This window comes from Temnothorax americanus, unplaced genomic scaffold (assembly GCF_048541705.1).
Source record: "Temnothorax americanus isolate GAGA-0224 unplaced genomic scaffold, ASM4854170v1 Scaffold25, whole genome shotgun sequence".
Classification (NCBI taxonomy): domain Eukaryota; kingdom Metazoa; phylum Arthropoda; class Insecta; order Hymenoptera; family Formicidae; genus Temnothorax; species Temnothorax americanus.
In genome coordinates this window covers 420,588-437,393 of record NW_027509391.1, presented here as the reverse complement: position 1 = coordinate 437,393, position 16,806 = coordinate 420,588, and the positions used below count along the sequence as shown (strand labels likewise).

General features: G+C 39.1%; 1 protein-coding gene across 4 annotated transcripts in view; it reads left to right on the top strand.

The window, feature by feature from the left end:
- Positions 1-16,806, top strand: part of LOC143899067 (SLIT-ROBO Rho GTPase-activating protein 1) — a 65,980-nt gene that overhangs the window by 29,542 nt on the left and 19,632 nt on the right. The window contains exons 1-2 of one of the 4 annotated variants that reach the window (XM_077409029.1): positions 6,147-6,439; positions 9,969-10,429. The exons of 2 other annotated variants lie outside the window; for them this stretch is intronic. In XM_077409029.1, coding sequence (XP_077265155.1) covers positions 10,384-10,429 — 46 coding nt within the window. In that variant the 5' untranslated portion in view covers positions 6,147-6,439; positions 9,969-10,383. Of the gene's footprint in view, positions 1-6,146; positions 6,440-8,174; positions 10,430-16,806 lie in introns of those variants that run through there. One more of the 4 variants, XM_077409028.1, reaches the window with a different exon arrangement.

The following is a 16,806-nucleotide window of genomic DNA, read 5'->3' as shown; positions in this document are numbered from 1 at the left end:
GGGTTTTTTCCTCGGGGAAACCCCCTTTTTAAAGGGGGGGTTTTGGGGGGGCCCCCAAAAAAAATTTTTTTAAAAAAGGTTTTAAAAAACCCCGGGGGGCCCCGGGGCCCCGGTCAAAACCCGGGGGGGGGGTTTTTCCCCCCCTTTTCCCCCCCAAAAAAAAAAAAAATTTTTTAAACCAAGTCCTTTTTTTTTTTTTCCCCCCCCTTTTTTCCCCCCCATTTTTTCCCTTTTAAAAACCCAAAACCTTTGGGGTTTTTGGGGTTTTTTTAAAAAAAAAAAACCCGAAAAATTTTTTTTCCCCCCCAAAAAAAAAAATTTTAAAAAAATTTTTTTTAAAAAAAAATTAATTTTTTTTAAAAAAATTTTTTCCCTTTTTTTAACCTAAATTTTTAAAGGGGGGGCCCCCCAAAACCCCCTTTTTTTTATTTTTTTTTAAGGGGGAAAAAACCCCGGGGGGGCCCCCCCAAAAAAAAAAAATTTTTTTTCCCCCCCCGGGGGGGTTTTTCCCCCCCTTTTTAAAATTTTTTAAAAAACCCCCCCCGGGGGCCCCCCCCCCCTTTTTTTTTTCCCCCCCCCTTCTTTTTTTTTTTTTTTTTTTTTTTTCCCCCCCTTTTTTTGGTTTTCCCGGGGGCCCCCTTTTTTTTTTTTTTTTTTGTTAAAAAAATTTTTTAATTAAAAAAAACCCCCGGAAAAAAAAAAAAAATTTTTTTAAAAAAAAAAAAGGGGGTTTTTTTGGGGGGGGGGCCCCGGGGGGGCCCCCGGGGGGGGGGGTTTTGGGTTTTTTTGGGGGGGGGTTGGGGGGGGGGGGGGGGGGGGTTTTTTTTTTTTTTCCCCCCCGGGCCTTTCCCCTTTGGGGGGGGGGGGTTCGGGGTTTGGGGCTTTTTGGGGGGTTTTGGGGCCGGGGTTTTTCCCGGGGTTTTGGGCTTTTTTCCCCTTCCGGGGGCCCCTTCCCCCCCTTTTGGGGGTTTTCCCCCCTTCCTTTTTTTTTTTTGGGGGGGGGGGGGGGGTTGGGCCGGGGGGCTTTTTTTTTTTTGGGTTTTTTTCCGGGAAAATTTTGGGGGAAAATTAAAACCCCCCGGGGGGGTTTTTAAGGGGGGTTTTAAGGGGGGGGGGGAAAAAAAAATTTTTGGGGGGCCCCCTTTTTGGGGGGGCCCCCAAAACCCCCCAAAATTTTTCCCCCCCTTTTTTTTGGCCCCCCCGGGGCCCCCCCAAAAAACCTTTTTAAAAAAATTAATTTTTTTTTTTCCCCCCCTTAAAAAAAATTTTTTTAAAAAAGGGAAAAACCCCCCGGGGGGGGTTTTGGGGGGGGGGGGGAAAAAAAAATTTTTTTTTTTTCCCCCCCCGGGGGGGGGGAAAACCCCCCGGGGAACCCCCCGGGGCCCCCCCGGGGGGGTTTTTTTGGGCCCCCCCCTTTTTTTTTTTTGGGGCCCCCCAAAAAAATTTTTAAATTTCCCCCTTTCCCCCCCTTTTAAAAAAAAAATTTTTTTTTAAAAAATTTTTCCCCTTTTCCCGGATTGGGGGGAAAAAATTTTTTTGGGGGGCCCCGGGTTTTTTTTGGAAATTTTTTTTAAAAAAAATTTTTTTTGGGGTTTTTTTTTAAAAAAATTTTTTTTTTTTGGGGGGGGTTAACCCCCCTTTCCGGGGGCCCCCCCCTTTATTTAAAAACCCCGAAAGGAAAAAAAAAGAAACCAAAAAAAAAATTTCCCCCAAAAAAAAGGGGGGGGGGGGAAAAAAAAAAAAAAAAAAACCCCCCCCCAAAAAAATTTTTTTTTTCCCCCCCTTCCCCCTTTAAAATTCCCCACCCCCCCCAAAGGCCCTTTTTTTTCCCCAAAAAAATTTTAAAAAAAACCCCCTTTTTTAAAAAAAAAAGGGGAAAAATTCCCCCTCCCCCAAACCGGTTTTTTTTTTTCCCCCCCAAAAAAACCCCCGGGGGGAAATTTTCCCCCCCCCCCCTTTTTTCCCCAATTTCCCCCGGCCCCCCTTTTAAAAACCGGGGGGGAAAAAAATTTTTTAAATTTTTTTTTTTTTCCCCTTTTTTTTCCCCCCCTGGGGAAAATTTTTTTTAAGGAAAAACCCACTTTCCCGGTTTTCCCCCCCGGGGGCCCCCCCAAGGTTTTACCCCCCCCGGGGGGAAATTCCCCCCCCCGGGGGGCCCCCGGGGGGCCCCTTAATTTTTGGGGGCCCCCCGGGGGGTTTTTTTTTTGGGCCCTTTTTTAAAAATTTTTTTTTCCCCTTTTTCCTTGGGGGTTTTGGGGCCCTTTTTTTTTTCCCCCCCGGGTTTTTGGGGTTTCCTTTTTGGGGGAAAACCCGGCCCCGGGGGGGAAAAAAAATTTTCGTTTAAAAAAAACCCCCAAAATTTTTTTTGGGGGCCCCAAAATTTCCCCCCCCCCCCCTTTTTTTTTTTTAAAATTTTTTTAAAAAAAAAATTTAAAATTTTGGGGCCCTTTTTTTCCCCCCAAAAATTTTAAATTTTTTTTTTTTTTCCCCCCCCCAATTTTTTAATTCCAATTTCCTGGTTTTTTTGGGTTTTTTTCCCCGGGGCCCAAAAACCCCGGAAACCCTTTTTTTTTTTTAAAAAATTTTTTAAAAAATTTTTGGGGTTAAAAAATTTCCTTTAAAAAAAAAAAAAAAAGGGGCTTTCCCCTTTTTTCCCCGGGGGCCCCCCCCCCAAAATTTTTTAAAAACCCCGGGGGCCCCGGGGGCCCCTTTTCCCCCCCCCAAAACCCCTTTTTTTTTTAAAAAAATTTTTAAGGGGGGGGGGGGTTTTTTTAAATTTTTTTTTAAAAAAAAGGGAAAAAAATTTTTAAAAAAAAAGGTTTTGGCGGGGGGTTTTTAAAAGCCCCGGGGGAAAAATGTTCCTTGTAAAAAAAACCCCCCCAAAAATTTTTTTTTTTCCTTTTTTTTTTAACCCCCAAAAAAAAAAGGGGGGTTTTTGGAAAAAAATTTTTTTTTGGGGGTTTTTAATTAAAAAAAGGGGGGCCCCGGGGGGGCCCCCGGGTTGGGGGTTCCTTTTTTTCCCCCCCCGGGGGAAACCCCCCCGGGGTTTTCCCCCCCGGGGGAAAAACACCCCAAAATTTTTTTCCAAAACCCCCTTTTGGGGGGGGGGGGGTTTTTAAAAAAAAAACCCCCCGGGGGGCCCCCCCCCCTTTTTTTTTTGGGGGGGAAAAACGGGGGGTTTTTTTTTTTTTTGGGGGGCCCCTTTTTTTGGGTTTTTTTGGTTTTTTTTCCCCCCAAAAAAAAATTTTTGGGGGCCCCCTTTTTTTGGGGAAAGGGGTTTAAATTTTTTTTTTTCCTTTTTTTGGGGGGAAAAAATTTTTTTTTTTAAAAAAAATTTTTAAAATTTTTTGGGGCCTTTTTTTTTTCCCCCTTTTAAAAGGGTTTTGGTGGGGGGGGGGGGGAAAAATTTTTTTTTTTTTCCCCCAAAAAAAAACCCCCGGGGGCCCCCCCCTTTTTTTTTTTAAATTTTTTTGGGCCCCCCCCTTTTTTTTTTTTTTTTTTCCCCCCTTTTTTTCCCTATTTTTAAAAAAACCCCCAAAAAAAATTTTTTAAAAAAAAAAAAATTTTTTTTTTCCCCCCCCGGGAAAAAACCCCCTTTTTTTTCCCTTTTTTGGGAAAAAAAAAAAAAAAAAAAAGAGGGTTGGAAAGGGGGGTTGGGGCCTTTTTTTAAATAAAAACCAAAAAATTTTTAAAATTCCTTTTTGGGGGGTTTTTTAAATTTTTTTAAAAAAAAAAGGGGCCCCCTGGGGGCCCCCTTTTCCCCAAAAAAAAAAGGAAAAAAAAAAAAAAGGGGGGTTTTAAACCCTTTTTTAAAATTTAAAACCCCTTTTTTCCCGGAAAAATTTTTTTTAAAAAAAAAAAAAATTTTTTTTAAAAACCCAAAAAAAAAAAAAAAAAAAATTTTTTTTTTTTTTTTAAAAAAAAGGGTTTTAAGCCTTTTTGGGGCCTTTTTAAAAAAAACCCCCAAAAAAAAGGGCGGGGGTTTTTTTTTTTAAAAAAATTTAAAAATTTTTAAAAAAAACCCTTTTTTGGGGGGTTAAAAAAAAAAAAAAAAATTTTTTAAAAATTTAATTTTAAAAATTTAAATTTAAAAGGGGGGGTTAAAACCCCCCCCTTTTTTAAAAATTTTTTTGGGATTTTTTTTTTTAAAAAAATTTAAAAAAAAAAAGGGGGTTTTCGGGGGCTTTAAAAAAAAAATTTTTAAAAAAAAATTTAAAAAAAAAAAAAAGGGGGGGGGTTTTTTTTGGGGGGTTTTTATTTTTTTTTTTTCCGGCCCTTTTTTTTTTTTGGGGGGTTTTTTTAAAAATTTTTAAAATTTTCCCTTTTCCTTTTTTTTTTTTTTTTTTTCCCCCCCTTTTATTCCCCCCAAAAAGGGGGGCCCCCCCCTTTAAAAAAAAAACCCCCCCCCCTTTTTTGGGGGGGGGAAAAAAAGGGAAATTTTTTTTTTTTTTTAAAAAAAAATTTTTCCCGTTTTCCCCCCCCTTTTTTTTTTTCCCCCCCCTTTTTTTTTTTTTTTCCCCCAAAAAAATTTTTTTCCTTCCCCCCCAAAAAAAAAAAAATTTTTTTTTTTTTAAAAAAAAAATTTTTTTTTTTTCCCCCCTTTTTTTTTTTTTTTGGGGAAAATTTTTTTTAAAAAAAAACCCCCCCCCTTTTAAAAAAAATTTTTTTTAAATTTTTTTTTGGGGGGGCCCCCCCGGCAAAAAAAAAACCTTTTTTAAAAATTTTTTAAAAAAAACCCCCCCTTTTTTTCCCTTTCCCCCCCCAAAAAAAAACCCCCCAATGCTTTTTAAAATTTTTTTTTTTGGGGGGGGTTTTTTTTTTTAAAAAAAAAAAAAGGGTTAAAAGGGCCCGGTTCTTTTTTTTGGGGGAAAAAAAAAATAAGGGGCCCCAAAAAACCCTTGGGGGTTATCTCGGGGCCCTTTTTTCCCCCCCCCCCCCCTTTTTCCCCCCCTTTGGGGAAAAAGGGGGGGGGGGGCCCCCAAAAAAAAAAAAAAGGGGGGGGGGGGGGTTTTTTGGGTTTTTTCCCCCCAGCACGTGTACAATGACGTGGAATATGCGGCGCATATTATAAACTTAATTATTCGGCACAGTTCAAATCTAATTTTCGCGGTTCGTACAACGTCCACTCGCGTTTATTCACCCATCCATATCGTCATTGTCATCACTTTTCCACGAAAATTTAATTTGCGTCGTTCCGCCTGTAAGTCAATCGACGCATAAGTTTCACGCGCGTATAATTATCCCAATAATATCATATTTTCAGTGTGATGTATATTTCCAACGGCTTCGTCATCCGTGATCATTATTTTTCTGTTTCGCGCTCGCCAGATTTCCCGATTATCATTTCATACACCATATATGGACATGATCGCTAATCTAGGCTGACAAAAGATAAAATTTACAATTTACGAATAATATTTTATGCAACTTCTGAGGGAATCATTCGCGTCGATCTGTGCAAAGCGAAAGCAATTAAAGTCGTTATACCTGGAAATTTTATTTTTAGGATTCCGAGTCCTTGAACGTGCAGCTTTATCCAGTTTACGCCGCATCCCTATCCGACAAACGACACTGCTGTCGTTATATTATTATCATCGAAGTATCTGCAGTTTCGCTTCGTCGCGCCTCAGCATCAGTTATTGATCACTCATTATCACAGTAGCTCATACAGGAACGTTCGCAAGCTTCATTCTATTTTTTCTCGAAACAAAAAGTCAATTATCAGCGTTGCCTTCTCTAGAAAATATAACATTCCGAGTTATCTTCTAGGCGTGCTTATCGTACTTCTTTATTCTTGAAAACCAGCTCTCGATGCGAACTAACGGTCTCTTGTTACGTTGATTTACTGGGAAAAATCGTATCGCGCATGACCACGAGGGCAATGTCAAGGACGGGGCCCTTCGGGACATCTCGCCGTGCCTGTTTTCCGCTCGCGCCTGCCCGACTGCACACTTCTCGTGTGTGCGCGCGAGAGAGAGAGAGAGAGAGAGAGAGAGAGAGAGAGAGAGAGAGAGGGGAGAGAGACAGAGAGAACGAGAGAGAAAGAGCGTGTGTGGGCCCCGGGGACGGTGGTAATTGTGGTTAATTTAACGACGGTCAAAGCAGTCACTGCCTGTCCTTATAGGCCAGTTTATGCGGCCGAGTCCTGAGCGCAGGCTGCTTCGCTCGCGCGCAAAATCTCGCTCTCGTCGAAATCGCGAAACAGCGATTTCCGCGCTGCCCATTATAATCCAGCGAATCTACAGTTGTTTTGTGAGAATCGCGAATAAGAATCGGAAAAGTGTGTACGTGTATGTGTGGATGCGTGTGTAGTTGGCGAAATTATAGTCTGGTCAATTAATCAAGCTTTGAGGGAGTTGGTCGTGAGAGTTAATTTGGAGAATGAGATTAGTAAAATACTGTCTGTGAGATGTGAAATATAGGACGTAGTAGGGAAAAGGTGAATTTTTCAAAGCTGATATGGATAAACGAATGAAATGTCGAAGTCTGCGTATAAATAATGTGAAGAATGATTAAGTTTGTTGATTCTGATCTTTCGAGCGTTTACTAAATCAGGATTAAATACGTTAGAAAAGATTAATTAAACTGTCATATATGCAAAAATCAATTTCTATTAAAACGTGTATATACGTATATAATATAGACGTCTGATATAAAATTATTTTATTTATCCGTCAGTCATCCAAAAATAATCACAAGAACGTCGAGATTTTTATTTTCAACATTCATATTAATGAAATAGAAATCGGCGGCATTCTAAACGTAACACAAGATTAAGGAATATTATAATAAACTATTATTACAGAAGAATTGATTGGCGTGAGCGTGAAACGATTACAACGCGGCCTCACTATACTATATCGATACTCCCCGATCGGGAACCCCGACCCGTATCGAGTCTCTCCTTCTCGCAATCGTCAGTAACGGTGATCGTTTCGTACCGGCTATTTCGCGTAATCGACGCCGCCGCTTAACACCTGCGGCCACCATCGCTAAGAGATCGATCGCGATCGTGCCCGATTTTCTCGGCGAACAGACGCAATCTGGAGAACGTTTTAGTACTCACTTTATACATCAGTGGAAATCGTTTGCGAATAATAGCTGCGGAACCGAGAAATCACGGCTTGATATCCGTGTATCAATAACGCGGAAAAATCGATCTCGATCGCCGTCGATCGGTCTGGTGAACGTCAAGTAATATTTCAATGGTAATTGATCGTGAACGTGTGATTTCATAACTCTGCTGTGCAGCTGTGCCGATTAGCTATCATATCCTCTCGACAGATGAAGATGTCCGTTGAGAAGCACGAGGCCGAACGATTTTACTATCGCGTGTCTTAATTGGCTTTACCTTGAAGACACAGAACTATTCTTTTGTCCTGAATAATTTGTCCGACGTCGAAGTCGTATGAATTTTATTTATTTTTTTTTATGCGGTATAATGTAAGCGAAGCCAAAATAACGAAGGGAATTGATTGAGCAAACGGCGGTTCCGCATCGATCAGATATTGATGTATTGTCCGGTTCTGATTTTTAGCGTTGGGAGTAATTAACGGATGTCGAGAGTGCAATGCGATGCGCGATGTAATCAAATAATGAGTAGAAGGCGTGTCGCTCTTCCCGTCGGAATGCGAAATTATTCCCTCTTCCTGCCTTCACTCGCTCGTTCGCTCGAGCGGCCGAACAATTCGCAGCTCCGATCGACAACTACGTGAAAACCTGTACGACGAAAAAAATGTGTTTATTATCCTTGTACCTAAATTAGGTGTATTCTATCCGCAGTACGATGTACTGTATATAATTATTAATACTTTAAACAAAATTTAATTTAAGATGTACATATATATATGTGGTTTCTTAAAGATATGTTTTTAATTTTGTTTGACTCAAATCTGTATTTTTTTTCTTGTAATGCAGTTCTTCCAAAAATTTCGATACAAATAAGATAATTATTTGTTAAACGTCGATCGGTTTAAATATTGGCGAATGTAGTTTAAGCGTACGATTTAAATCAATCTATCGTGCTATATAATCACTCGTTATCGAGATCTCAACATCTCGGGTACTCGCAACTCGTCGCGTCGCGTAAAAGAGTCACGGTCGGTCTCGCTCCGCGTGTACTTGGCGCGAGACACTACCGTGTCTCTTGATACGGATACTAAATTTTTTCCTCTTTTATTTCTTTAAACATATCACGTAATCTCTCATCCAATTGAATCTCGTCGTTTCGCATCGGAGGAATGAAATAGCAATTTTGCGAAATTCGTATAAAATTTACTTTTTATCGTTGAGTTTTTCATTCTCGCGATCGATTGCGGGGGGTGCTCGGTCAGTAGGTCTTCCAAATGATTTTACGACCGTCGTTACTCGGCCATTGAATTCATTTTAACCGATAATAATAGGCTATAAAAGACGGTAGTATTCAGAATCTATGACCGGCCGTTCGAAAGTTCACACGCATCGTTTTAGTCTTTAAATTATCAATTCACCGGGCAATCGTGTCGCCGCGCGCTCTCATAAATATTCAATCACGTAACTGGAGTGATCTAACTGATTATACGGGGTCGATTAGGTGTGTGCGAAGCGAAGGAGTGCGATGATAAAAATAGTTGCGCGACATTATCGAGTGCAGCCTGCACGACGTGCCTCTTCGGACTAGATATACATATATACGAACGACGTGTGTTAAACCCCGATAACAATCACTTAAGCGGAACTATAGCGCGTTGTATCAACAGAGTTCTTTCACCGGACATAAACGATAAATGGCGGTCTCTCTCACTCGGCCACTCGATATTACCGCGATCGTTTTATCGAAGCCACTCTCGTTCGTTCCGTTGAACCAACGGATCGGATTACAAGCACTTCCCCTCTCTTTTTCAAACGAAATATTCGACGGGCGTCGAATTTATCTATCGACCTATCACGACTTGTGTATAACAAAATAAACCTTCTGTCATAAGCGTCTCTGGCTTTCCCTGATCTTTTATTCCCTGATATTTTACATGAAATATTTGTTTCATTTGTTTATTAATCTAATTTCCGAAATATATTAGAATATATTAGAAATATATAAATATTGGCATAAATTTGTTTTCTAGATTCATCTCATTTCTTACATTTATTTCATTCTTTGCGGAGCAATGTTCGCAAACGATTAATTATCGCGATAAATCCAGGATCGAGATCGACGGGATCTAGAAACTTGATTTTCCAGAAGCGACGTCCCAGTTCCTCCGTCTGCCAAGAAACGTTCGTTTGCGCCAATCGATCGACTTTCTTCCGGAGTGACCCGCGGGGGTTTGAGAGAAGTAACGGGAGTCGTAAAACAGCGTGGATCATCTTTGCTCTCTTGAGAGCACGAACATCTCGTGTTATATTGACAGAGCTAATTGTGTAAATTATTTATCTTTCTTTCCGTGTATTTATTAATTCTCACTCGCGCACGCGGTATGCATGCATCAATTGACAAGGTCAGTGCAATCCACGCGGTTGTATATATTTGGATTTACCTAGAATATTGCAACAATATAGATCGATCCGTTCAATGTTCTTATATTATAAAAGTAAAAGCTTTTATTAAAAGTTTTTATGTTATAAAAGTCGAGTATATCAATGCTTTCAGATATTTTTAATTCCTAATCTGAATGTATAAGTTTGGAATTATGTAACGCGGTTGATGATTATTATTAGACATTGTAAAAAAATATTTAGAGAAAATATAAATAGGAATACAACACACACGTGTGGCAAATCCAATTTGCTTAATAACATCGTAAATAAGAAGTGAATTGATTTCTAATGGGCATTCCACGAATCGCGACTCAAAAGAATGGACAATAAGGAATCTTAAGTCGCGCTGACAAAGTGAAGAATCTGAAGTGTCGCATTCTAATGACATAACTATGCTGTCACACATTGAAAATAAACATTTTTATTAATGTAATACGTTCAATAACTACGCGTAGCGCCTCTTTCCTTATTCCGTCATCGACGTCATCGTATCAGTCGCAGCACACAAGCGTGTTAAGATTCATCCTAAAGTATTCTTCAGATGAGAGCTAATCGTCGCACGTTTAGAAAGCCACTGTACGTTTCGGAGGAAAAGCTCGCGTGATATACGTATATACCGGGCGGTCACGAGGAATACATCGCGTACGGCAGAAGGGTATACGTGCGTGTGGGTGCATGTGCGTGCTTAGCGTGCGCGTCGCGGCGCGTGTGCACGCGCGAGAGCAGTGACACGAGGAGCCCCGCGTCGTCGTCGTGACGTCCACGAGTAGTGAACTGGTGAACGTGGGTGAACGAGGAACTACAACTAACAACGACGACGACGACAAGCGTGCCGACTTCTAGCCCGATAATAAATAACGCGAAGGGAGAATGTTCAAACTGCCCGGACGCCACGAGTGGGAGGCTTGGACAAAAGGTAAATGGAATATCCATGCAGCGAGCGTGTGTGGGCGGCAAGGAAGATGTGAGGGTCGATCTCGTCCTCTCTCTCTCTCTGCGTGAATATAGGGGGTAGCTCACAAGAAAGGGGAATCGCCAATGATTGATAAGAGGGCTTCTGCAACTGTGATGTTCTGATGTTGAACGCGGAGCGGGATCAAGGAAGATGGTGAATACGAAGGTTTAGAACCCGAGGTTTCGTACTTTGTATCTATAAATCGTTTCCGGCCATTTCGTAGAGAGTCCAGCGAATCGTAGAATTGTATTCCTTGTCGCGATGTTTCCTATATCCATCAAATTCTTTGGCATCTTACTCCGGCGAGAATCTGGTACAACGTTTTTGTTCATTATTTTTACTATTACTTAGTGTTAGACATTTTGAAAGCGCGTAATAATTTGTCAAAGCTAACTTTATTTACAACGGAATGAATAATGCAATTATCCTTTTTCTAACAAGTCAGTTTCTTGCCGTTTTATTATGTTATCGATTTTTTAAACCATGCCCCGACGGAAATATGTGTTCTGGAAACAAAGCCAACATGAAACGCATGACAAATGTCACATATTTATCGCGACACGTTCGGCGATGAAAGCAAGTATATATTTACAAACAGAACTGTCCGTGCCGAAGCATCGACGAATGTTACATATTCAAGTAGATGAAGGCAGTCAGAGGGAATCTTCGATGCTTCGTCATGTCGAATATTTTGAGAGAGCGTAGAGAGAAAGACAGAGAGGGAGAGAGAGAAATTTGCATATTGTGACTACATTTTAGATTCTATCTACTTTATAGCATGTGTAACACCGAACGTGCTAGCGAGGTAAACTTTCCAAGATGAAAAAAAAAAAAATACAAAATTAAATAAAGTTATATTAAAAATCTTTATGTAAATTATATATAGATTTGTGTTTTAAATTCTTCATTATTTTAGGGAATAAATATTATAAATTAGTCTACAATTAAATTACGGGAATACATTCTTTAGTTAAAACTTTACGCTACATTTGTCTTTCTTCTTTTACACACATAGATCCAAAATAGAAAAAATATATTACACTAAATCAAGTCTACGTTAAATCGAAAAATGCATGTTACAGAAACAACCGTGTATCTGTAATCGATATCATAAAAATATAGGAAAGATGAGAAGGCGTTTGACAGCGATATACTCGCGTTCCGTGCGATAAGTAACGGCGCAAGTCACTTTCGTGAGTGATGCATCGCGAGGAGATTCGCCCGATAGCCGTAACATTGTAGGAAGGATCGCGTCCAGCTGCCCGATATACATCGTACAGTTATGTTTCCTCGCACGTGTGTACCGTATGCACCGCTCCGTAACGGGTCCTCGCGCGACGATGAGGCAATTATTAAATCGCAACTCGCAAATCGCGGCTCGCGGCTCGCGGCTCGCGAGATTAACCGGCGTTCGTCGCGACGCGCCGCGCCGCGCCATGCCATATCGCGGAGAGATTCTGTTATATGCGGCACACCTGGAGTCAACCTTGACGATGCCGTTCGCCCCTCACTTATCACGCGCGGTATGTGCAATGTACATGCATGAGATCGCGAAAAAATTACGGTTTGCTTGTGCACGAGTCGCGCACGTCATGCGATCCGACTAGCGTATCATTTTGACGAGCTGCAGTCGCGTGTCTACCATGCGGCAAACTCGCGTAAGTAAAAGCGGTATTGAAGTCAGATTTCTTAGAATATATTCTCCGTTTTTATACTCGATTGGCGTCCTCTTTAATAAGTAACGATGAAAATTTTAATCGGCACAAAATCAAACGCGACGAAATGTCAAAGTAAACATTAGTGATCTATAATGTGGAACGTTAAAATAAAAGTTGCTGATATTTAAGTCATGATCAACACTGAGAGATGATAAATTACCTTTTTAATTTATAGTTTATTTATTATACTTTACAATATTACGTTATTAAAAGATTTTATATACACGTGCATCTATGTATCTCTATCTATGTATTTCTTAGCTGTTTTAATCGATATTGATTACGTTACTTTTTAACTCTCGGATATATTGTCCATTCTTCGAACAATCTGTTCGATCGAAGGCCGACCGTATGTGTAAGGCGAAGAAACTTGTTTCTTCGCGGCGTCTTCGAGAATAAAATGGTGGTTGAATGTATTTTAGGATCGTTCCAAAGACTCGACCTCGCTTCTCCCTCCCCCCTCTGTCTCTCTTTCTCTCTCTCTTGATAAACGTTGCACACGCACACGTGTATTTCTGGTCGCGGCGGGGGTGCAATATGCTGCGCTTCAACCGGTTCGCGCTTTGTCGTGGGTGGTTTTTAGGCGCAGCTGCTTTCTCGACTGTCTTTCTTTCCTCTCCTTGCCTCCCTTTCTCTCTCTTTCTCTTTAAGCATAGACACGTTTTTGTGCGAGATTCTCCTCTCGTCTTCGACGATATTCTAGAAGTTTTCGCCTCACATCACCGACTTTACAAAGTTTGTTGAGCAAGATAAAAGACGCGTTACACGCGTTTTCGTGATTAATTTGAAAATCTAACACTGATGACTGAAGAGCCCAATATCTCTCATTTGGAAAATTATTTTTGTAAATTTATTTTGTAAAACTACCTTTGTGCATGCTTATTTTACAAATTTTTATTTGAATTATGAATTAAAATTTTTCTATTTGCTTACATGCGATAATCACGCGTTGTATAGATTCGTGTGTAAATCGAAAGAATAGAAAAATAGAAATTTAAATAACTTTCCGTTTTTCGCGATATCGATTAAAATTAATTTTAACAACATTGATACTAATATTAATTTATATTTGTATGATTGCAATATAAATGTGAATATACTAATGTGTTATTACATTAATGTGATTGGCCGAAGTTATTATTTAGAATTAAGGTTCCGTGTTGTCGGATATTCCGTATACTAATCACAACTGATAATGTAGTCATAATCGATCATTCGAGGAGGAAAGATCAGGACGGGATTGAAGGGGAACGAACGGCCTGCTGCACCGTACAGCCTATTTCGCTAATAGTGCCTATCGCGGTCTAGTTAGTCATATAGTAAGCCACAATTCTCCGTCTTCAGAGTACACGACGGGAACGTCGCGATGCCCTTTCCCTTCCTTTCGTGATCGACGCCATCGACCGTTCGAACGATCCGTCGTTACCCCTCTCGTTGGTTAGCGGCTTGTTCAGTTGATGCATCCGACCACGATGATGCGCGACATATATCGACCTCTCGCTCGTTAGATGACTAACTCAGTGGGGGTGCTGCATATAGGGTGTCTCAGAAACGCCGAATGTTCTTTCGACCGCAGTTTCTTTGACCAATCTATATACGAAGGGCGACATTTGTATTTTATCGTAACTTTTTATTTTTTAATTACTATACATCTTCGGTAATTTATGAACTCCGAATTTAAATCCCGTTGAGGTTTGCTCGAAATTAATTGCAAAATATAATTTTGCCATTTGTTTTTTTTTCCTAAAAAGGGGAATTTTCAATTCATTAGAAAATTTCCTTGTTTTCAGTAAATTATTTTTTAATTGATTTGATGCTTGATATTTTTTCCGAAAAAAAAACTTTACATCTACCAAAAGGCAAAGAGCCGTTCTGTGATTCTAGGGTACCCTGTACATAGAAGCCCCCGTTGTGTGCATTCGAAAATGCGTTTATTTACCTCCATCGTGTGTCGGTTGCGTGTCTGCGGCTCGTCCGCGTTTCGGGGTCAAAGATCGCTCCGCGTCCTTTCGAGAAGGATGAATCACGCGCGCGGAAGTAAGGAGATCGATAGGACCTTCGTCCGGGAGCGCATCGAAACTCGCCCTTGGAAAGGAAACCCTCGTTCGAACTCATTATTCTCTTGGGATATCAGAGGAAGCAAAGTGAAAATTTTCCATTATTAATAACTAGCATGCCCCGCCGGGCTTCGCCCCGGAGAACATATGTATTAAGACACGCAAATAGTCTCTCTCTCTCTCTCTTTCTCTCCCCCCCTCTCTCTCTCTCTCTCTCTCTCTCTCTTTCTCTCCCCCCCTCTCTCTCTCTCTCCATATTGCTCTCATACGCGTAGCTTTTGCCATTTTTTAATTTTCAATATTACAAACTTATATTTCGGAAATAAAGCATTTTTGCATATGCCATACCTCAATTTTTTGTGTCAATACCGCCGGCATTAGCATTACCCAAGATGTACCACGTGGAAGTTGCCTTGTCGAATTTACATCTATTGTGTATGTGTGTTTGTGTTAGTGTTTGTATGTGTGTGTGTGTATAAGGAATAAATACCGGGTCAAAAAATAACACCACAGGAAGATTCGATCAATTATTTTTCGAAAGCGATTTTCGATATTGATTATTTGATTAATATTTAACATGTGAATTTAACAACTTATTTAGTCTCGAAAATTCTACCCCTGTTCTATGTGTAAAATTCTTTACTATTATAATAAAAAAACAGTTTGTAGCCTTTTTTTATTTGCTATGATCTCGGTAACAAAAAATTATATACTTTATAGTTCTCCCTGGGAAATTCTACCCCTATTTCATATACTTTTAGTAAAAATTTGGTCAATTATTTCTCGAAAAATTAGAAAAATAAAAAAACCGGTTTCCAGAAAATCGGTAACAAAAAACTATACACTCTACCTTTACACTCCCCGGGAAATTCTACCCCTATTTCATATACTTTTAATAAAAATTCGGTCAAATGGTTTTTAATTCGAAAAACTTCTGATACCGGTTTTCAAAAAAATCGATATTAAAAGTATATGAAATTTAATAAAAATTTGGTCAAATGGTTTTTAATTTCAAAAATTTCAGTACCGGCTTCCAAAGAGATCGGTAACAAAAAATTATACACTTTATGGCACTCCCCGGAAAATTCAACCCCAGTTTTATATACAATTATTTGAAACTCCGTCAATTATTTACCGAAAAATTGAAGAAATTAGAAAAACCGGTTTCCAGAAGATCGGTAACGAAAAACTATACACCCTATAGCACTCCCCGGGAAATTCTACCTCTATTTCATATACGTTTGGTAAAAATTCGGTCCATTGGTTTCCGAGATCATAGCGAACAAAAAAAAATGCAAACCCTGTTGCTTTATAATAATGGTATAGATAATGATCGAAACATAAGAAAAAGTAGATAGAAGAGAAATAATTAATTATATAAATATGAAACTAGTACATCTTTATAATAATGATGTTATTATATTATTAAACTAGTTTATATAAAATAATGTATAATTATTTTATTATTTTATTATAAGTATAGCTATTTTTTATTGTAATTTTTCTTTATGCTCAATATTATTATTCTAATATTAATTAAAATATTTTTGTCATATATCCATATATATAGATATATAATTAAAATTATTCGCAGACAATTTTTATAAAATATACATAACGATGCAGGTAACAGTGGTATAATGTTAAATTTTAAATAAGGATAGGCGGAGACTATCGGAAGGTAGTCCTTCTTCAGTATCGATCTTTCCTTCAAAATTATTTAAACGAGACAGTCAAGATTGGAATCGTCTCTTGACAATCTTCTTCACTCTTCGGGATCTTTAATTTACAGCGTTTCGTTAAAATTAGGAAAACTTCCTTAAATAAATATGTGAAATTTTGCAAAACAAAGACACAAATATGGAAAATTACTCAGCAGAATACAGAATTATTTTGTTTTTAATTTTTATTCGTTAGCTGTCAAATATTCATTTTATTACCATACATAATTTTTTACATATACGTTAATAACATTAACTGAATAATTTTAATTTTTAATTGGGAGTGTCTTTCTGCGTTATAAAACCAGATAAATGTCTTTAATAGAAACCGAAGAAAAAAGAAATCAATTTTTTAATTAAAAAACTTAAAAATTAATTTTTAGATTGACTTGAATATTTTTTTTATTAAAGTTTAAATAAAATTTTCTTACTTTTTGATCTAGTTAGCCACATATGTGACGATTATAAGACATGGGTCGCCATGGCAAAAAAACGCGGCGGTCTTTTTCATCCGCGCTTGGTATTTCCCGGAATTAACATTTATCGTCGGCCGCCGCCGTCTCTCATAAAAGGTCCATTCGTGAGTTTCGAGGCTAAGCTGCCGATGAACCGATCCGTTTAGAACTCCCGATAATTGGTAACACGTGGAACGAACTGACATGTGGCCGAGAATGACGTTTCTCCCAGGCTTCTCTGTTTTTCTTTTTTCGGGGAAACCAACGATATTCCCGAAAACGCGACATCGGCATCGACGTCGGGATCAGGACGGGACCATTATACATATGTTCTCGATCTGTCAGAAACGCCCATTTTGATTCGAAGTACGCCGCTCATACTCGTTT